This window comes from Ptychodera flava, chromosome 19, assembly GCF_041260155.1.
Source record: "Ptychodera flava strain L36383 chromosome 19, AS_Pfla_20210202, whole genome shotgun sequence".
In the NCBI taxonomy this organism is placed as follows: Eukaryota; Metazoa; Hemichordata; class Enteropneusta; family Ptychoderidae; genus Ptychodera; species Ptychodera flava.
Genome location: NC_091946.1, coordinates 32,557,752 through 32,581,387, shown reverse-complemented (window position 1 = coordinate 32,581,387; position 23,636 = coordinate 32,557,752). Strand labels below are relative to the sequence as shown.

The 23,636-nt window shown below is 36.0% G+C and overlaps 1 protein-coding gene across 2 annotated transcripts; it reads left to right on the top strand.

The window, feature by feature from the left end:
- Window positions 1–7,340: 7,340 nt before the first annotated feature.
- On the top strand, window positions 7,341–21,372 carry LOC139119306 (calcium-binding protein 39-like). 2 transcript variants are annotated; one of them, XM_070683054.1, is made up of 8 exons: window positions 7,341–7,440; window positions 7,546–7,748; window positions 11,210–11,374; window positions 14,310–14,428; window positions 15,114–15,282; window positions 15,393–15,518; window positions 19,473–19,616; window positions 20,331–21,372. In XM_070683054.1, exons 2-8 carry the CDS (start codon window positions 7,638–7,640, stop codon window positions 20,505–20,507), a joined length of 1,011 nt encoding a protein of 336 aa, XP_070539155.1. In that variant the 5' UTR covers window positions 7,341–7,440; window positions 7,546–7,637; the 3' UTR covers window positions 20,508–21,372. The 2 variants fall into 2 exon arrangements, with proteins under 2 accessions (XP_070539155.1, XP_070539156.1); XM_070683055.1 differs by lacking the exon at window positions 15,393–15,518.
- Window positions 21,373–23,636: the final 2,264 nt, after the last annotated feature.

The following is a 23,636-nucleotide window of genomic DNA, read 5'->3' as shown; positions in this document are numbered from 1 at the left end:
CCCTTCAATTGCTTTTCAGTCGTTACAGGACAGGTCGAAAAATGAAAAAGTGCAAAAAGTTCGTGAAAATTTTACTGGAGGAGGGATTGAATCCGAATCTCCTAGACCATGAAGGAAAGACTGCCCTCAATCAATTGGTCACAAATATAAACTACTTTCGTCTTTATGTGCATTCGTATCGGAAACTCAAAAAGTTAGCCAGGCGATCTTGCAAGGTCTTGGAACTTCTTGGGGCGTACAGGGCGGACATGATGGCAGGAACGGAAGAAGACAGTCTTGGTCGGTCACCCCTCCACTATGCTGCGATGTATAGTTTCACAGGCAGTCCTGAAATCTTTCTGAAATACGGTGCTGATTTAGAACTGAAAGACAACAAGGGCAAAACGCCGTTGCATTTGGCAGCACTTTTTGGGTCTTCGTCCACCATGGACAATCTCATCGAATGTGGAGCTGACTGTTTCGCGCAAACGGCAGACGGCGAAAATGTTTTGCACCTTTTGATCCGAGGTTTTAGTGATTCTCGCAACGCATCGTATTGGACTCAACGGTTTCTGAAGAGAGGGGTGAATGTCAACGGGCGGGATCGACACGGTAACACTCCCTTGCATTTAGCAGCTCGCCTTGGTCCAGACGACAATGTTATTGTACACCTGGTCCGCAACGGAGCCAACCCAAATGCTGTCAACAAGAAAGGACGTACGCCGTTATACGAATATCTTGACGGGGCAGAGATGCTCACCGTCTCGCCGACTGAAGCGCCCCTAACTTACCGCCACATCGAGTCGCTCGTCGGTTTCGGCTGCCTTATAAACAACATGACAGGCTTTCAGCACAGCGTCTACGACCATCGTGGATACATGGCGGCCATACTCCAGGATCCGCACATGGCCCCGCTAAGACAACGACTTCTTGCGAAAAGCATACAGCCAGCTTCGCTGAAACCCATGAGCCGGCAAGTTATCAGGAGATCACTTGGGCTGTCCCGCCTCGTTGACAAGTCACCGTTGTCAGCTTTGGACCTTCCCAGAGACTTGAAAAAATACATCTGTAGCAAAGGCTACAAAGAGACAATGACAGTGGAAGAGTGGGCTAGGTACGAATAAAAATCGACAGAAAAGTGCGAAAAATATCACTTCAAACATGTGAAAGTGTTCAGCCGCAGAAAATAAATGTATTTTCCGTGAATAAATTGATATTTAATTAACATATTTTGGTAATAAAGTAGGACAAGCGCAAAATGTTTGAGTAATTCCGTTGCCCCCTATGTTGTCTACCAAATCGATGTAAAGCAGCAGAATTCTTAGATTCCGATCATATATCTTGCCACTTTTACCGCATTATCGATTTTTTTACTGTGAAAGCAGGAAAATAGACCAATCTTCTTTAAAGAGATAAAGGTAAAAAGGTTGACGTGACTTGTAAATTTTAACACACAGTTCAACTCCATGAAACTGAAGGGTCTTCCTAGTAGTAATGTTAATGCACCATATGTCAGCACATAATTTTTGATGATATAATATTTTCTATTTTTGTGCAGCAGCACATGCTAATGGTCAATTTCCTAGACCAAGATTTGTAACAGGCTGCTCTGGTCACGATAATATCACATTTCTGACAACGTGATCTGCTAAATATTTGACTACTAATAAAGCTATGGCCACGAATTGAAATTTCACACCACTGTATCTGTATGAGAGAAAAGTAATATAAGCTGACAACTCAAACTGCTTTTTTGCCTATTTTTTGTTTTCATTTATCCTAAAATTTCGAAAGACAATAGCTTTAGTCATCAAATATTATTTCTGTTCCATAGATAGACACTTTTCCTATTATTCTCCCAATGTATGTCTTAAAGGTATACAGTCACCTGTAATCTAAATATTCAAAGGGGCGTTCCTTGGTATTCAAAATGCCCATGCCAGGGCGCTGTTTTTAAAAAGCGGCCACCCGCTTAAAACCTGTGATTGGTTAGATTTTCTTTCCATGGTAACTGTGGCAAAATTGGAACAGGTGACATTACCTTTGATATAAAGTATTAGTAATACCAATGTGGTGCACTGTCATGTCAACTTTGCAGTGTTATTATCTAACGACTAATGTAATAAACTAATGATTTCTCGTCGGGCAGTTCAGTATAACACTACAAGGGCATGACAGTCCATGTTGCCGACCATGATATGCTAATATATGCAAAATGCAAAAGCTTCACAAGCTGTCAATCAACTTTCAGTCAAGAGAAAAGTTTTTATGCCTGCCTTCTCCAGACTTGCAGATCTAACTATGCGCCCCACTGTATCAACTTACGTACTTACTGACGAACTTTCAGAGGTCACTATGCACCCCTTGTATCAACTAAAGAAGTGGTTACTTTCAGAGCGACCTATACGTACCCCTGATAACACATTTTCAGAGTTAACTATGCACCTCCTGTATTATCTTATGGATTTACTTAAGCTTACTGACGAACTTTCAGCTATAACCATTTAGCGTACTAGCTGGGACGTGCGGCTTGGGCTTCCGTCGTGCGGCTCGCGCAATCGCCGCACGACAGAAGCCCAAGCCGCCCGGCCCAGCCCACCAAGGCTATAATTATTGCAGTTAACCATATACACTAGTATACACCCAATCCCCTGTTTCAATTTACGGACTGACCATCCTCCGGAACTAACGATGCATTTCCCTTTATCAACTTACGGACTTACTTCCAGACTCTCAGAACTAACTACACACCGCCGGTATCAACTTACGGTCTTAACTAAGCTTACTTACGAACTTTCAGAGTTTACTATCCATCCTATCATATCCTCCCTATCATTACTTACGAACAGGGTTATTTGTCTGAGTGGACTCTTATATAGGAGAAACCGTGAGTTTACTTCTTCCCTGATGTCAATGACAACACCGCCCTCAGGTGTACATGTACTGCAACATGCACAATGCAGTTGAATGGGGGTTAGCACAGTCTGCTATGTGTAAAGATATTCATAGATTACCTGTCTGAAAGCAGCAGAACTCCTGCCCAGGATTAACCTCCGATTATACATTTAGGTTAGGGATGGACCATTAGACCTTGGGAGGGGGGTGGTGGTCACAATGAAATTGTGAAATTTTTTTTTTACTATTGTAAATTTCTGAAATTTTTTTTTCCAATTGAGATTAGCTGTGCAAATTTTTTTTTTCAGAGTAAATTTTCAGATTTATAATTTTTTTTTAGTTCGTCGCTGTCTGAAGATAAAGAGGGCAAAGATGTGGTGCCAAGCACCACAAGCGGCCACGCAAGCGGTCACGGGGGGGGGGGGGGGGAGGTCAGGAGAGGGGTGTCCCCCTGCTGCTGTTGGAGCTTTTGAAAAATAGAGATTAAAATGGTGTTTTTTGGGGCACTTGGGGAGTATTTTTGCGGGGGGTGGTCAGGAGGGGGTGTCCCCCTCCTGCCGTTGGAGCTTTTGAAAAAATAGAGATTAAAATGGTGTTATTTGGTGGCACTTGGGGAGTATTTTTGCGGGGGGAGGTCAGGAGGGGGGTTGTCGCCCCTCCTGCTGTTGGAGCTTTTGAAAAATAGAGATAAAAATGGTGTTATTTGTGGCACTTTGGGAGCATTTTTTCGGATTACACATCTTCCTCTGAAACATGGTCTTCTTGCTCCTCAGGAGCTTCCTATAGTTTTGAAAATTGACTATTTTGGTTTCCTGGCTTCCCTTTCTACTGCGTGGTGAAATGCCTACATTCACCCCACCAAACATCATGCATATCTCATGATTTACAATTGATTTTGACAAGCTGAGAAGCTAAAATAAGCTAAATAATATAGTTAAATTTGCATATTTGTGTTTTTAGAGCAATTGTTGCCTTTTTTGATCAAAACATCTATTTCTCTGTAGCAGCATGTCCAAATTGATTGGATGTGTATAGATGTGTTGAAATTTCAATATTTGTCTTTTTAGGGCAATTTATGCCATTCATGGTCAAAAAATCTGTATTCTCTGAAAGGGCTTGTCCAATTTCTTTGAAATTTGCTACACAAAACGATTATTCATGCAGATTTATTCAGTATTTGCTATCGAGAAACTTTCAAAGTTCAACCCTTTTGTGTGTTTTTGTGTTGGGATTTGTTGGATAGATGGCATTCTACGTAGTGTATTGTTGAATGTTAAAACATGTGTTGCTGTTGTATTTGAGGTTGTTTTTTAAGAAAAAAGAATTGAAATGCCTTTTAAAAGCAAAATAATACATAATGATGTTGTTTTATCATTATTGACGTGTTCCTACTTGTTCACCCATTCTTGCATTCATCATTGCAATAAAATGCTGTGAAAAAAAATGAAAGTGATGTGGCCTGCATCTGTTTACCTTGATCTTAAAAGGCAAATACAACTTTCTGTCTTGACAACCATACCATAGTTTCAATGTTTTACCTAGTGTACCTGCTTGGTTTGTACGCAGGAAACAAGTAGAAAACAGGCTCTATAATTTCATAATTTTCAAGTGATCAGAATACAAAAGTCCTGAAAAGATAAGATAATCACAACTTCCAGTATAAGGGATACAGTCACTCTAAATGTATAAATTAAAATTAAAAATGTGCCTGGAGGATGTACTAAAAAATACAGAAAGTTGCTTTCTGTCAGTAAAATCTAAAAAAAATTCAAAATTTTAAAGACTTTTGCAGATTTTTTTACGCCTTTGTCTTCTTATTTATTTTTTTTTATTTTGCAAACTAGTTTGAAGATTTTTTTCCCCTAACTTTCTGCTCTGAAAATTTTTTTTTCTGTTTTTGACCACCCCCCCTCCCAAGATCTAATGGTCCGCCCTTACTAAATATCCTTCTTTGTAGAAGGTTCTACGAACTGTGCGCAAAATCCCTTCTTTGCAGAACTATGAACCAAGCAATGGAATTGCCTCCGTGTGCATTAGCATAAACGTGAGTCTTTTTCCCCAAAGTGGTCACAGAGTTTGTACTTCATTGAATCACACTTCATTTTGACCGCCAAATTTACCAGAAACAGAGTGTCTCATAATTTCAGCAAGAAGAGCTTTTACTATTTTGTATTTTGTTTTCAGCCGAGTGTTTCCAGTTTGAGTGCATGATTTTCCTGCTGGTCATTATCTCCTGCGGTTGAATGAAATGATTCTCCAAAACTTGTCAATTTTTCTCTCATGTTTAAAAGAACACAACTTCAAAACTAAGAGCTATATGACTTCTTGCCAGCCATACTTTAGTGTCCAGCAACAGAAAAGATGAATAAAAAAGAATGCAGCCAAGACAGTAATTCGTTTTTTCAATAGTGGCACTGGACATATCACACACAAGCAATTTACAATTTTGCCAATCAACGTTTGACTTGAGCAGGGAGTTGAACAAGAAACTCTATGCAACTAGCAAAACACAAATAAAATAACAAAAAACTCTAAAGATAATGGAGAATTAACTTCGGATTTGAAATGCTGTTATTTGTACGGAACAAGTTGCAGAACAAACTACAGTACCAGGACCTTTGTGTCCCTGTCTCAACATTCTGTAACAACATACCTATTCAAAAATGAACCACAGGTGATGCCACAGGGGTTTTAGAGAATTATGCTATCTTACCAGTACATAAGTAGATATTGTAAATAATAGTGTTGAATAATGTTACCTGACTTACTAATAATAGCTGATGTTGTCATCTGTAGACAAAACTTGTTTTGTTGTGTACATGTAGTGTTGAATAAAGACATACCTTAATGCCGGGTTTGATAGCCAACCAAAGCATGCATTGTTATGTAAATTATCAAACTCCCTGTAATGTTTTTCAAGCTGTGCAGAACACCGTCCTTCGTTATGAAAAACCAAAGGTTGATTACGTAAGCAAGTGTACTGTATTATAAGGGAGCAGTCTTTATTTTATTCTGTCTTACCAAAGTCTTACACTCTGTAAACGATATTAATTGACCAACAGTCAGAGTCAGTATTTTTCCTAATCCATTATTTGTTTGCTTGCCTCTTTATTTATTTATTTATTTATTTATTTGATCTCGAACCAACAGGTTGCCCCAATAACAGGTTCGTTTGAAAATAAAAGTATAATACAAAACAATAAATGTATAACAGTTACAATGAAAACAAACAAACAGAATTCGCATAAAAAACAGCAACACCGTGAAAGATACACAGAAATACATCCAGATAAAAGTAATTATTGAGAAAAAAGATCTTACATAATCCATGATGAAAATTACTAAAGTTATTAAAAATATCTAAATTTTGCTTGTTACTGATAGAATTAAAATATGTCTGAGATCGTGATAGAAATGAGTGTTTCAAGATATTCGTACGTGCTGACACTGGTCTAAAATGAACAGCACGACGCAATGTAAAAACAGGAACGTTAAAATGAATCTGTGCAAGAACTAAGATCGAATTAAGATCTTACAGTCAGAGAAATGACCTCACCAGCCGTGCCATTTTTCCGACTGCTGGCTTCTAATGAAAACCTGAACGGTATGGTTAAATGTCAAAACGGGTATCGAACTTAAGTCAATTGAAGTGTATGTTTCTGTGATAGTAAAGGATGGATTCACAACAGTTCAGTTTTGTCCTAGATCTTGTGCATTAACAATGGTATCTGCTGATAGCATTTCCCCCATGGCCTCTTCTTTATGTTTAACGTTTAAGAGTAAAACATATTATATTAGATGGTCATTAACTTTGTTTCTTCAATATTATGTTTATCATGAGATTGCCAAAGTTTGTATTAAAGAGGACAGAAAATAAACAATTTAAGAAAACAAAAATAAAACTTTAAAGTAAAGCCGGGCCTAAATTTACAATTGGTTAAAAGATACAAAATATCTTTATTGCTCAGGTATTTTTGGACTATATTATGGGAAATTATTTTCTTGCAATAAAAGATGGGTTTGTCATCGAGGCAGTCCAACGTTTTGTATAGTTTTAGAATTTAGCTTCATGCATTCTCTGGAAATCAGTACCCTATAGAATGGAAAGTAGATGTTTCTCATGCTTGATTAGGCAAGTAAACAGTTTTTATTAGGAAATACTGAAAAAATCCTCATTTAGTAATGATAGTTAAGATACTTGGTAGACATAGATCAAATTGTACCATGTTTGTGCAATTTTATAATCTATTGTGTTTTTCATACTTTTCTGCGATTTTTATATATCATTGCGTAGTTGTACTAAATGTTTCGGTACCTTTTCCAAACATTGAGTACCCCCTTCTTCCTTTCCACATTTTAAGTAACCCCCTTGTAGTTTTCAATTTTCTGAGTGATTCTAACCCCCAGGCCGTAAATAATGATGGCTCCCTAACAATGCTTGTTTTACAAATCATTAGCTTGTTTGTGTTTCACATGCAAATTAAGTAGCGATGTAACCATAGACCCTGGTCTTACATTGTGGTATCCATTTTAGTTTCACATTCGCATCATTTGCACATAGTACAGGTACGTACATATTTTATTGCCGTACAGTGCTCAAACTATTGATTTGTGATTCTGTATTCCCGTCTATACTCATGTATACACTTTCTCTTTTTGATTCCCTTCCAGTGCTGTCAGTAGCAAGGGGCCAGAGTACCAGGAACCTGAAAAGTACATTCTCTGTGGTGGAGAGGTAATACGACTTTGATAACTTAATCACAATGCCTCTCTTTGGTAGCGCAATCAAGAGCCCCCAGGAGCTGGCCAAGGTTCTCAGGGACGCCCTGGTCGTACTGCAGAATGGAAACACGGGTGACAAGAAAGTGGAAAAGGTAATGAGTGCTGCAAATTAATCAGTGTCTCTTTTGTGTGATTCAAAACACCAACTCTGTTATCAGGTAGGCAAGATTTATGAATACTTGTACTCAATCAGGGTGAGATTTATCAGCTTATCATCCACTGCATAGAGAGAGGTAGTTGAGTATCCATGGTGTACTTGCATATTTTACTACACATGTTTCATGTTCTACTTAAAGACAAGTCAATAGGAAGTGATGATTTGAATATTGCAGGTGAATGATATGACTCTGAATGACAATTAGCGGCAGTGATATACATGCTAGCCCAGGGCGTTCCCATAGTTGTGTTTCCGTAGAGGAGGCAGATAAGGCTACAAGTGCATAAGGGAAAGCCGCTGGCTTATAATCACATCGGGTAAATGATGACGAGATGAAGATAGTTCGGTATTCAATCGAAACATATCAATATCATGCTCTGCAAAACATATCAAAAACGCTAACTCCTCTCTCAATGAAACTTTTTTCATATGGAAATTGAGAGAAATGTGGTGCTTAAAAGAACGTTTTCATAATTTATTGAACTGGGCCACAAATGTTTCTACCCAGACTTCTCTGTGTTTACTCCAAGTGTACAAAATCACATTGATTTATGAAATATCCCAAGTATTGTGATAGTCTGTATCTTACATCTCCTGGGCCTTGTAGCTTGGTGGAAGATGATGTTCACTTTGGTAAATAATGGTTTTTAGCTCACATTTGTTACATGTATACTTACCAAACCGAGCTTATATAGTAAGTTGGTGGCGTTTGTATGTTTGTATGTCTGTATATCTATCTTGTCGATGTATGTATGTATGTATGTATGTATGTATGTATGTATGTATGTATGTATGTATGTATGTATGTATGTATGTATGTATGTATGTATGCATGCATGCATGCATGCATGTATGTATGTATGTATGTATGTATGTATGTATGTATGTATGTATGTATGTATGTATGTATGTATGTATGTATGTATGTATGTATGTATGTATGTATGTATCTATCTATCTATCTATCTATTTTTTTGTTTTTATGCATAGTCCTTTCTGCCTGTCAGGTTGCTTTGATATTCGATATGAGGTCCTTCGGGATGATCTACATGACTTTTGTTCAAATAATGAAAAATCTTTCTTTATTGTATTTTTTTGACACTTGTAGTTGCTTTTGGTCACGAAATACCAAATGACTTATTCCTAGAACAGTTCGATAGCAAAATTTAGAGAAACACTGCACATTATTTGTTCTGCAGACGCAAGATGAATAATGGATGGGATTTTTTTCAAATGAAGTTATCTGTACAAGAACATACAGATGTTTACCAATGATATTAAAATGAGCAGGAAAACTGAAAAAAAAAGAGTTTTCAGTGTTAGTTACCCAAGACAGATTTTTTTGTCAATGTTCATATGCATAGCTTCATTTTGGAATTTTTTGAAGTTTTTCTTTTCTCAATGTTTGACGAAAAAATATTCTTTCAGATAGGTTCACTGTATTGATTTAAAGATTTGTTTGCAATCTCTGCAAATGTTCTCATAAATATATTTTGTCAAGTTAGAATGAGATGAACTATTGCAATAATTTAATAGATTTTCCTATGTAGTTTATTTTGAGTTGTAGTTCCATAACTAATTTGGAGTAAAAAATCATTAGAAAGCAAAGCTGAAGGTATTTTAACAGGTTTGGTCTCCAGTCAAATATATTCCATAGTTTTATCAATATAATGTTGAAGAGTATCAAGGTTGTAAATAGTTCACATATTTTATATTTCCTGCCATCTGGTTTCTGTATCTCTTTATGTAAATATGGTGAACAACAATGTCTTTGAGCACACAATGAACAATGCATCTCAGTTTATGATGCCAAGCCTGGCCAAGATTGGAAAGGAACAGTGAAAATCATGCTGAAAGTGATCTCAATGTCGTCACCATTATGTGTTTGGTTTTGTAAGTTGTTCCAAAAGTAGATGCTCCAGGTGTATTTGAGACAGAACAAAACAGTGTTTACTTTACCTTGTAGGGTGTCTGAGTCAATGCATGTATATTAAAATCTCTCCATGTATCGGTAGTATGGGCAAAATGTAAATATCTACTGTTTATGGAAAATCGAGAAACGGTAGCTTTTTGCCGACAAAATCTAACATATTTATCAACATAGAGACTGGATTGCTGGATGATTGCCCTAAAATTATCATATAAGTATAAAATGTACATGTACAAAAAACTAATCGAATTGATGCAATGTAAGCGTCCCGAATGCCTGTGTATTTTATTATTTTATTAAGACATCCAGCTATTTGTTACATGTATCAATAGTTCTAATGATTCTTTGTCACTGTCTGTTGGCCAAGACACACTAGGGGCCCAATGATATCACTATGATAGTCTGTGTATGTCAGTCAGTCTGTCTGTCCATCCATCTGTCGGTCTGACCAAGTTTATCGAGTTCCTAACTAAAACATTTCCACATCAAATGTGACCAGCCTTGATATGTGAAATGCTTATATGGTTAGCTAAAACGGAGTGGAATCTTGCAGGTGTGGATTGACGATAAGATAAGAATATGATTTTGTTCATAGACTTAAATAGTTATATTGATTATATTTTGTAAATTAGAGAATGATGACGTCTAATTGTCTTGTGTGTGAAATCCCATTTGAATAAAGGAAAATGTGTCTTAAAATAATAAACAAGAAATAATGGTGGGCCAATGCCCTTTAATGTGAAATGTGAAATGAAGAAGCATGCTTTTTAAAAATAATAAATATGCAAATATATGAAATAGACAACAGCATTTTTAGAACCTGAAACAATTTCATCTTCACTTGGCGTTCATTCTGAAAACAATAGAATACTAAATGACCTTATCAAAGCTTTCTGAATATTAGCTTGCAGTGATAGTCAGTTAATTTCACTAAGCGGCTCCTGATTGTATCTGATGCTGCCTTAATTGCCACTGAATGCAGTAGTTCTCAGTTGATGGTTAAAATATATTATAGGCGATTAGTAATAATATGGACTGAAGAACCTCATGTATTCGAAGTGTTCCTGTCGAATGTTAATATGTGCATAGGTAGTAAAGTGTTCCTTGGCGATTTTTATGAAGTGAGAATTATGTGGCAATAAGAATATGTTACCGGCAAGAATAACGCTTACATATACCGGTAAACATTGCTATGTGTCATATCATCTTTTCTTGTTTAGCCTCTTCTGAAAACTGTTCTCTTACAGTGAAGAACAATCAGTCCGGAGTCACAATTTTAATTTTTAATTTAAATCAGAGAAACACATGACCTAAAGTGTGCAGATGTTTTGAATTGCAAATCTCGATTTTCACTGCAACAAAATAACAATCCAATCGAGTCCACAAAAACAATGCATTAACTGAGGTACGTTCTTCCATATTCAATATTGCAGTGACTGAAATCATGTGTCGTTATTATCCCACAGGCATCAGAAGATGTTTCTAAAATTCTGGCAGAGATGATGAATATTCTGTACGGCACTGGAGATCAGGAACCACAACCTGAATTGGTAGCCCAGCTAGTGCAAGAATTTTACAACCTTGATATATTACTCAATCTTGTAAACAACCTGCAGAAGATTGGCTTTGAGGTGCGTTTCCTCTATATTGACTTTATTGTGTGGCCAGATTCCGAGGGTTCATTCACTGCAGTATTTTCATTAACCTCTTGAAATGAATGTTGCAGAATCTTACAGTTATTGGACTGCTGGGATATCATTTTTATGTATCAAAAGGTCCCTTCATGATCTGTGAAAAAATTATTGTACTATCTGAGCTAATGTCTGCGAATCCGAATCTTGCGACAGCTGTAGAGATATATGCTTGCACATTTCAAAAGTAATCATCAAATCTCTGAAGGGTCTTGATATTATCAACCATAGTATTCCTCACTGAATTCTATTATCCAGCCATACTCTTCATGCAGTACATTGTACATGTGTTGGCTCCCTTTAGTGTGTAGCTTTGAATCTGTCACTCATCAAATGCACTGTGCTCAAGGAAATTATCTCTGAATTATGAAACTAGTTCTTTCTCACAATTAAGAATGAAAATAAGATGTCACTGCACACATTTTGGGGGACAAAAACCAAATCCCGTGTACTTCTGGTTCTTGTGGTGGTTGGCAAACTCTGCATTAAACCTTTGAACAAAATACTAAAGTGAGAAATCATGCATTTTGCAAACAAGTATAAGTCCACGCATGTTATAAAACAGTAAATTATTTTGAAAAAATCAGAATTTTCCTTCAGAGTTTCACTCAACAGGAAAATTGCCAGATAGTTTGAATTCCATTCAAAAGCACTTTCTGATATTTATTTCAAAATTTTGTATACCAGTTTGCTATTCAGTGTCAAGTGTCATGAGTAAATGATGTTCTGCATGGATTTATTTATTAAAGTGGTATAATCTTTCTTATATTTATGAAAATTGTGTAATGATAATTATTCATTTATGCGAATTGATGATAATCACTTTTCATGAACAATGTATTTGCCATGGATCGTGTGTATGGCACGGATGAAAAATAATCAACACATATCATTTATTATGAACTGAAAGGGTTTTCTAAGGGGGCTTCTTGTTACATACAGTATCCATAAAAAGTGGAATAGGAAGCTTAACGTAACTGTCTACACTCATACCAAACCATAACTGCAATGATTTTTGCCATTTTGAACCATAGACCCTCCAGAAAATCTCGAGGGTCTATGTTTTAACAGAGTAGTAAATGAATGCTTGTCCGTCTGCCCGAGGTAGGTTAATCCCGCTGGGCAGCAAACTTTTTCAGTTACATGCCCGATGGTCAGGTGGAAATACTTTCTGAGTTTTGGTTTGAATGATTTCAAAAATTAAGTGCACAAAGTATAGTTCACGTTTGCCATGCCGTACATATCAGGGCAATTTTTCAAAGTTACCTTTTTTGGTTCTCTTGTTATAATTGTCCACAAATATCCTATACTGGTTCTTGTGATTGAAGCATAATGCCCTCTGTGTCAGCTAATATTCAGTCTCAATGTTAAAGTTATCACATACACGGGTACAGGAGATTCTGTCTCACTACTGAGTACTCGAGTGTGCACAAAGGATTCATTATTGATGGAATGGATTTACGCGGTCACCTCTGTTAGTCTTGCTATAAACAGAAACAACCAGCAATTAAAACAAGTGACACAGATTTTGTGACCTCTGATTTTTCTGACATAGACTATTGGGGAAATAACGCTTGTCATATGTCGAACTCTCAACGATGTACCTGGCGGCATGTTACGCCCTAATGAAAGATGAATTCTCTTCCAGCAAATATGTTTCATTGAACTGCCTAATTAATTCCCTTTTTCACAGAGATGAATTTTGTCTGCTAAATCTTTTATTTTATCAAAGGTATGAGAAGTTCAAGGCACTTTAATTTTTGCACAGATGCATACAGCAAAAGGTACCGCACTTAGCTGTTTCCACTAAAATAAATGCCGCACCCTTGCCGTTCATGGTATAACAGAAAGCAGAAAACAAGAATAAGTGCTGAACCAACATCACAAATACGAACATTTAACACATATAAATGTTACTTCTGCAAAGTGTGTGTCTGCCAAGACTGCCTTATGAACATGGCTTTATGAAACCAATAGCTTTAAACTTTTGAAGATTTTTCACATGTTTTGTTTTTAATAATCGCAATCATACCAATCCATAATCCAATAACACTAGGTCAAATTTGTAAGACAATAGTTGTAAACATAGACACAAAACAGCACAGAACAGACAGTAAATAGACGGTACAAACAAAGTCAAATTCATGAAAGAAAGATATATGGATGTCAGCTTCAGTTACTCCTTTTACTCCCCTTAGCATAGTTACATACACAGTATTTTATTCAGCCTGTCCTCTCACTGTATTTGTAGACTTGATTGTTTTTGTAGACAAGTGAAATCTAATGTAGACTAGAACTCAAACGTAATCGACGTAAGCAGTAACAGCAGCACATTGTACACATATAGACACATGTTGACAAGTCAAAAGGTATGTGTTTCAACATGCTTTAGAGATAAGAACAAGAAACCGTAGTTGGCATTAAATGCAAAAACTTGAGTGAAAAAATTAAAAGTTTCACCTACCGGCCCTTTATGTAAAAAGTGACAGTGCTGAATAGAACCAGGCTGAACTGACAAAATAAAAAGTCTTGTGAAAATTAAAATTAAAAGTAATGCTAATAGTAATGAAAGGTTTATTTACCACACAAATGACACCTTGTCAAATTGAAACGATTTACATTTAACTATAAGTCTCACAAGGTAAGTTTACATTCATAAACCCAAATGCACAAACATATGGCAAAGTATAAAATAGAAACTTAGACATTGATTTTATAGGGGCGCATTCCTTTGATTTTGGTTAGTGTATAAATGATATCTGTGTAAGTTATTCTTTGCGAGTTTCATTTTCTTTCGACCTTTAAATCCATGGAATCAATCAGATGCCTAGGTAATCTAATCTGGAATATTGATCTCTTTACACCATTCCCACAGGCAAAGAAAGATGTGGCACAAATTTTTAAAAAGGTACTGAGAAGACAGATAGGCACTCGGTCACCCACGGTGGAGTACATCACCGCAAAGAAGGAAATTCTATTTATTCTTCTTAAAGGGTAAGTAACTGTTTCCTACAAAGGTTTGATGAGTTACAATGACAAGACACATGCATGTGAGGCCAAAGTAAGTAGGAAGGCTTAAAACTCTGTACGATAAGCAGGTGTACGTTGTAAAAGTCATACTGTTTTGAGACAGAGTATTGCCAGTTAGTGCTTGAAATCTGCAAGAAACATGAATTTCCGAAATACTTCATAAACTTGTGCAGGCAAGGATGAAAGACATGTTTCTGGTCTTTGTTATTTATCAGAAAAAAGAGCAGAGCTAGGGATGTTTGAGATGATCCTTAATTCGAAACATCACAAATTAATGAGAGCATTTGCATACAATAAATTATCTCACATATTCTAAAACACACGTAACAAAACACTTAGCATAGAAAGAAAACAAAGATATATCCTTTAAATCTGCCTTCAAGAGATTGAAATACAAAGTACAAACTTGGTATCGGTGCAGACCTAAATTCAGTTGTCAACAGTATATAATGGACATTCAATACATCGGCATACAAGCTGCTTTTACAAGTTGTGCACTAAGCATTTTGACATTACTTGGGAAAAGAATAGACAGCTGCAGAAAGAAAAAATATCGGAATATTGCCACAACTTGAATGTTTAGAGATAAACAAAAAAAATCACACATATCATACAATGTGGACTTTTTTCTGTCTTGCATCTTCAACAGGTATGAAAACCAAGAAATAGCCCTGAACTGTGGTGTTATTCTCAGAGAATGTGTACTATATGAGCCTTTAGCAAAGATTCTCCTCCAATCTGAAGAATTCTACAATTTATTCAAGTACGTGGAGATGTCAACCTTTGACCTTGCATCAGATGCATTCGCCACATTCAAGGTAAAGTAGCGCAGCTGTTTCTTTAAAGTTCAAGTTTTTTTGGTTTTAGTGGTTTGTGCAGTTCAAAGTTAGAAAGTCGGGCTAAGTTGCATTTTCACGTCGCTCTGTAGGATCTCCTGACAAGACACAAGACCCTGTGTGCCCAATTCCTGGACGAAAATTATACAAGAGTATTTGGTTTGTATAGAGGTCTTCTGGATTCATCCAACGTTATATTAAAGGCACAGTCACTGAAGGTGAGTATGGAAAAACGGGAGTGAATAAAATGTCTCAACACAAGAAAATATGAAAATCATGAAGAGAGAAATCCCTGCTCTCTTAAGGTAAAACGCGTCTCGGGGACAGCTATTCGGACTTGCAAATTTTAAAAATCCTTTCTGATCCTCCCCTCAAAGAGCTCCTTTTAAAGCTCTTGAAATAAAGGATTTTTTTCACAGTCTTAGTTTTTTGAAACTCAAAACTTTTCTTTTTTTCCTGATACAGTTAGCACAGGGATTGTGGCCATTTTGAATTTCAAATATCGGTAAATTTTGGGGAACCATTTGGTTCTCTAACAGAAAACTTTGCCCATGACCCCTGATTTTTAGTCCGTGGGCATTTACAGATTTTGTCGTGTCCCTGCGTCCATGCGTGCATCAAGGCGTCTGTTTACGCAAATTTCTCAGTGAAGGCCGGAGCGATTTCTTTACAGCTTCGTACAAGGATTACTCCCTATGTCATGATTATTCACGTCGGTTTTGTGATATAACCCAAAATGGCGTTTCCTGTAATTGATGTCTACAGCCTAAAGTAAGACATGTCTTTCAAACTTGGCACAAGGCACAACGCACACTGTAACTCACATTTGACGTAAATTATTTTATCAATATGATCTGATATGGCTTTCAGACAGCCATGTTTGTTTTGTTGATGGTGTTTTATTGAATAAAACGAGCTACAATATGTTAGGTCTAGTACTTTGTGCAAGGCAAATTGTGGGTTAGTAAATGCATATCTTATTGTTGTCTTGACCGCAAGAATTAATTGCAGATCTGGTGTGCTGGGTATTTTTAGGAAACCTTACTTAACTGTCTTCAAATTCTGGTGAAATTTGTATGCTCATATTTCTTCGGTAATTTTTCCGTTTTGGTAAAAAACATCTTGCACTCTAAAATTTCGTGTGCATGTTTTTCGGGTTACCCTCACACATGTGTTTTCTAGTTGTGTTGACATTCTCGTCTTCCGTAACTTAGAGGCAATTCCCCAATTTTGGGTCAAAACATCTTCTGTGAAACCGATTGTCTGAAATTGGCAGGCATGTTCTAAGGGATGAAGTAGGTAAGGTAAGATTTGTTGAAATGATGGTGAAGTATTTGTATTTGTATTTGTTGATCAATTTTTTCTGTTTTTTGTCAAACTTTTTCTCTGTCCAACACCATTTGTCGGGTTGCTCTGAAATTTGATATCGGATTCTTAGCGATGATCTACACGACTTTTCTTCAAATCGTGAAGGAACGTGCAATATTGTATTTTTGGAATAATTATTGGTGTTTCGGGTCAAAAAATGCTAAATAACTTATTACTTCAATGGTCTGATTCCAAAAATTTCAGAATCCTACACATCATTAGGTTGTAGAGCTGCTGAACAAAAGATGAAAATTATTTTTAAATCAAGTTATAATTACAAAAAACGAAAAATCTGCAAATGAGCGGCAAAACTGAAATAGTGACTTTATGTCTCACTTACCCAAGATAGGTATTTCTATTTTCATAGAAATGTCTTCTTTTTGTATTTTTGACTGTTTTCTTTTATCAAACAGTTTTCTTTTTCAGACAAAGTCTACTGTATTTATTTGAAATTTGGTTTGCAAAGCCAAACAAATGTTCTAATACATATATTGTCAAGTCCGAAGGAGATGAATAAAGATGGTTTCAATCGAACAATTTTGTTTTAGCGTTCTTTTATATTCGATTAAAGAATATCTTTACAAGAACCACTTCCCATGCCGGTTTGAAATTTGGCATGAAGGCTCCCTTTAGTGGTTGTACTATATCGTATTTTGATTATGTTGAAATGACAAAGTCATTACATATCGTGAAAAGATTTTCTTACACCTAAACAAATTTTATGTACATAATGTTGCGATTTATTAAGCACTGGAATGGTAACTGTATTAGGTGTCAAACTAAAATGAAATCGTTAGAAAACAAGGTGATTTTAACTGTTTTTGTCGTAAATCAAAATTATACTCCCTAATTTTATAATATGGAATAGTAGCAATCTTGTACATAGTTCACATATTTTACATTTACTGACATCAGGCCTTTGTTTCTTCATGTAAACATAGTTCATATATATCTTGAAGTAGGGCGAACCAAATGTTTCAAAAATATGATCGTTACAGTATAAAATAAACTGTGATAGTTTTTTATATTTGAATAAATTATTTTAAAGAATGCATAGACCAACACAGAGAAAAGTATTTGATTCAAAATGACATGATCTCATTTTATCAGCTGTATGAATATGTCTGTACCTGTTCAAGATCGCGCGCACTTGTATTTCTTGATTGAATTGCAAGCGGGAGAATTAAAAAAGCAAGTAAAAAGATATTCAAAAAAAAAGACAAATTTGTATAAGAAAGCAAATAAAAAGATATTCCAAAAAGACAACTCTGTATTTAATAATTATTTTTAAGATATTATTAAAACTTAATGAGGAAATCAACACTTTGCAACGATTTTGAAAAAGCCATACACCCATACTTATTGACATACATTCTCGTGACATAGTTTGCATAAGAAGTGCAATGAGTGCTGATTATAAAAGAAACGAATAAGTACATGCAAAAAAAATGTTATTTCAATAAATAAAAAGTAAAAGAGCGGCACTTCCTCTCATAAAAAATATATATTAAAAATAAAAAATAAACATGAATCACCATCCGGGTTGACTGTAAAAAAGGAGAAAGTTATAGTTAAAAAAGGAGAGTTATAGTTCAAAAATCGACTGTGATGAGGCCAGATAAAAGTCCACATCACTAACTAAAGGAGTGAAAACACATATTACATATCACGGCCAGCAAAAAAATGCAAACAGGCACACGCCACAGAAAAAAAAAACAAACATGCAAAAGAAATTAATTGAAAGACGTCATGGGTCACGTATTTTTTGATCGATGAATCCCCCACAACTACAGGCCTGGTATGATGGTCACCATACTCCAATGTTTAACGCTTTATTTTGAGCATTTCAGCGATAACTTTCATCTTGAAACCATACTTGATGTATTTTAGTCTGCAATATTACTTGAAGGACGTCCAGGTCAACTGTGAATAGTTTCAGATAGTCCACAGTTCAGATCACGAGAAGTACCACTAATCATAGCAATACACGAAGGAGTACTGTTTATAGCATGTGCTACCCATTGCATCTTAAAGGTTCCCTTGCTCTGCACAGCCTTTCCATAATTAAGCGATGCCTCAGGCACAGTCTAGCGGGGTCTCGATGTAGGGCTCCCATCGCCGTTTGTTGTCTTGGATTTATGATTTCTCCAATCCAATAAATTCAAAAACCTCGCCAAAATCACGATGAAATGAATACTTTTTGAGAATTCAGCCGGGTTTTGAGAACGTCCATTGTTCGTATCCGACACCACAGGCTATATCATCCCTGGATGCCGCCGTCAGGCAGTCACCTTCTTTTATAAAAAATCTACTTCATTGCCTTGAATCATTGCATCTGAGTGATATTAATCTTCCTTGGTGTCACATGTTATGCAAGAGAACTACCGTTAAAACTTTATACCTTCTAAGCTTAAAGAAATCATTTTTGAAGAAATTTCTGATTTCCTATGCAATAATTTACAGTATAATAATATGTTACCACCATAGGCTTAGATAAATAGTAGTGATTGCATTGTTTGAAATAAAACAGCAAGCTCTGTACAGTAACATAATTGTACAGGGCATTTTGTGAACAACCCCTGGGCTAATACATTGTGAAATAACACAATGACACAATATCTCTCTGTTGCTGCTGTGTCTTGCCTGTGTTTCATCACAGTGTACTGTCTAATTTACAGTTCAATTTTCCAGTTGTAACTCATTCACAATTTGCTGTATAGGCACAGCAAAAAACAATATTTATTAAAATCAAGTATTTTCTGTTGCCACAGTTTAAATTCTTGTTAAAAACTTCTGATTTTCAGCTGCTGAGTGAGCTCCTACTAGGTAGACATAACCTCGCAGTGATGACAAAGTATATTGGTAATCCTGACAATTTGAAGTTAATGATGGACTTTCTTCGTGACAAGAGCCGGAATATCCAATTTGAAGCCTTTCATGTCTTCAAGGTATGTCAAACACTGTCAGGTAAACTTCAATGGAGAGTTGACGGTGAGATAATTTACATGATTACTTTGTCAAATCTCTGATTCTAACTACATTGGAGATGTTGTTTTGAGTATTACCTGCGAGTGGCAGATCCATAGACACAAAAATAAAACATCCTGCATCAAACGTTCAATCAGCTAAAGTGACCACCTGCCTGTGTAAACACCATATAGTGTGCGTATCATCTGCTATGTCTAATACCCGAGTTGTGCCATTATTATGGCAACAGACAGACACAATGATACTCCATGAGGACTGTATTCGCTGTTCACGTCTCTGTAAATTTGCCACTGGTAGACTAAAGTAGCTTCAAAAAACGTGAATACACATGTTATATGTATTAGTAAGATAAGTGATGAGGTAAGGTATTCAGAAGTACCAGTAATTGCATGGCTTTCTTCGGATTCTACAGTTGCATTGTAGTTTTACTTGATGTTTGCATCAAAGAGTGTCAATCATAGAACTATGCAAGTTTAACTGTTGTTGTTGATCAATAACATACAAATAAGTACGAGACCATATATACATTGAAAATGACGATTCATTGCTTTATTTTTATCCTACGGATTCTTTGTTCCCGACTGGACTATGATAGGTTGATTGATTAATTGATTGATTGATTGATGATTGATTGATTGATTGATTAATTGATTATTTGATTGATTGATTGATAGGTATTTGTAGCAAATCCTAACAAGACCCAGCCAATCCTGGACATCCTCTTGAAGAATAAAGAGAAACTGGTGGAGTTCTTGGGTGACTTCCACAACGACAGGACAGACGACGAACAATTCAATGACGAGAAGACTTACTTGATAAAACAGATAAGTGAACTCTCACCAACCGCATAGGACAACAAAACTTTAAAACTCCAAAGAGAGAATTCAAAGTTTGTTTTGTCTGTAAATTTATGGCACAAAACGTGATTGTTAGCTGCTGGGAATTATCGAAAAATCAAGATTTTCTATAATAGAGGTGTGTTTAAGTAGTACATAACTCACAAGTTAATTGTAACGGTTACTGAGAATTGAATACATCCAATAATATTACACCTCTTTCCCTATCTCTGCAAAGACTCATTGGATCACCCTTAGTTACTCCGTGCACAGGGTTTGACCATTCTATAGCCTGTAGAGGGTGACTCAGACACTTTAAGCAGTACCGTCAGAGATAACGTCTTTTTATATAGGCAGTGTAGAAACCACAGGTGACCTAGAAAGATAGTAAGTTTATAGGAAGATACTTTGAAGCCAATATAATAATGTACATTCATATTTACTTTTTTTCAATCAGAAATCTTAATTTCCATAGTCAGCAAAAACCCTTTGAGTGTGAACTTAATTTTAATTCGGCAAGTTGTAGTCGTAGTTAAAGTCAGACTTCTGCAAAGGAGGACATGGGTTTTATATCTTTCTCGATTCTCTTATTATTTAGAAATGACGGTGGTGGTGCCATAATGAATGCTGTTGTCTGGTCATGGTAGAGTCCCAATATTTTGAAGTATTAGAAATGTTTCGTTTCAGTTCAAGATGTTTAAAAGTTGATTATGATGTTGCGTATTATTCATATACGGACGACAATATGGTTTGTTGAATGTAAATAGTGATGTATTTTGGTCACATAGTAAGTGTTATGAAGTAAACATGTCTCAATGATCTGTCAATCTTTTCATAATTTTATTCTTCATTAAAATTATTCATATCAGTTCTAATTACATTTTCTGGGATAAAGGCAGTTTTCGAAGATTTCAGTGATTTAATGAAGTGTTCTTTATTCATTCATAAAATGTTGGCGTTCGTTTCTAAATCTTGGTTTCTTTCCACATGCTCTAGTTACTTTTTATCCAAAAGGCCACTGTGAGGTTCTTTTTCAGAGTTCTAGGATCATTGGTTGTCCGACTCTTGGTCCTGGTATTTCTTCAAAAGTAACATTAGATTTACCACTTTCAATCCATGACCTAGGCAGGTCTAAAGTTATGTCGTAAAGGAATGTGCGTATTTCCAGAAGATCTGGGAAAATATATGTCGAACATATTCCAATTTTTCACCATAGCTGTCAATAGTTCTACGTCATGATCAATATCTAGCCTCAATAATGGCTGTTACAAGTTACCTAGATACAGCACATTTTGCATATATCCATATGTGGTAAAGGAAGTGTGTCAGCCATACTTGCTCACATAAGCATAGTACTACTGTACAGTTTTAGAGACCGCTTATTTCATGGCCTCAAACGTTGAAATCAATGATTGGCTCCTCTAACCACACATGACTGAATTTCTATAATGCCAGGAAATGTAGCTGGTCCCATGGATCATGCATGACTATAAATTCGTAGCACAAAAAGAGACATGCTCCGTACGATTTCTTCTTATAAGAGCTCATAAGAATCTAGAAAAGATTCTATAAGAATCTTATAAAAGATTCTTAAATCTTATAAGAAACTTAATTTCTTTCGTAATTTTAAAAGCAAATAAGTTGGATGAAAAATGAGTAAGAAATTTCCATAAATGAGTAAGAATTTTTTTGTTTCTTATAATGTTACTAGTAAAAATTGGTTTCACGTAATTTGCATAAAATACTTATAATAATCTTGTAAGATTCTTATAAGATTCTTCGAAGAAGATTTCGTATGGAACAGATTCAAGGCATGCCTTTACATTGTACAGTGCATTTTTTAATTTAAACTGTTTGGAAAGATATACTATTCTAGTTTAAGGAAAGCCATGGTACTGACAGAAGTACATGACGAGCACTAAGGAATATAACCATGGCTAAAGTCTAAGCATATTGCATAACGATATCGCATACTACATAAACAAATTTGCAGTATTTTCGACATAACATCATTATTATCTTAAATTCGTAAATGTGACGTTAAAAAGGTGATGGCCCTTGTTTGTGCAATGACACTATTCACCTATCGTACAGACATTCTGGCAATCGTCAAAGTGGGCCCATTGAAACTTTCAATAAGTGAATGCACAGACGCCTTGTAGAATGCTCTGCACTTTTTGACGCCTGGATACAGTCAATGTTATTGTAAGTGAGTTTCGTACAGCTTTCTCAGAGCACGCAAAATTCTATTGTTCTTGATTGTAGATGTATAGTAATGACATGTTATGTAAATCACCCTAACCTTTGTGAAAACAATTTGTGGAGGCTGTTGAATAAGGATGCATTTAAACGTGTTCATCTTCTTCAGCTCTGCATTGACATTCTGTTCAAAAAGGTTATATTGTGTCGATCCCTGTTGCTACCTAAAGGTATTACTGTACTTTCTTGTCAGGAGCCAATTGTAGCGAAGTTTTAGAGGCAGCATCTTTGTAATTCATATGCAGCATTTGTAGTGGGCACATATTAGTTAAGTATCATATTATTCACAAATACAAAACGAAACTGGAACTTTCTAAAGATGAACTGTCACGGTAAAGTCTATAAAGAAAAATACATGGAGTTGGGAAAGAGCAAAATATTCTATTAGCTATTTTTTCTGCATATCACACTAAAACATGACTTCTTCTTTGACAGTGCCAGAGTAAAGCAATTGTCCAGTATTTCATGCACCTAGTGTTAGTTTACACCAGTCTTTGTAGAAATCGTCAACATCATAGGATGGTCCAGTTCTAACCTTGAATAGCCTTATCTCGCCTTATTGAACTCGGTGACCCTACCTTGAGAGAAATCTAATCGCTCACTGTGTTAGCTGTTCACCCAGGTTACCAATTCCATAGCCACTGAAACATAGCTTTAATAGGAATGGGGAAAGGAGACATTATTTCATTAATCAACAATTGTGTGTTCAAATACCGAAAATGTTGTTATCAGTGACTCGGGGAAATGATGCATCTACCCTACCATGTCTTGAAATTTCCAGTCACTATGTAATTACTCACCAATGTCAGTTCGAAGATACTGGTTGGGACATGCTTACAAATTTTCACAAGAGCTACTTGTACTGTTTCACAGCCAAATGCATGG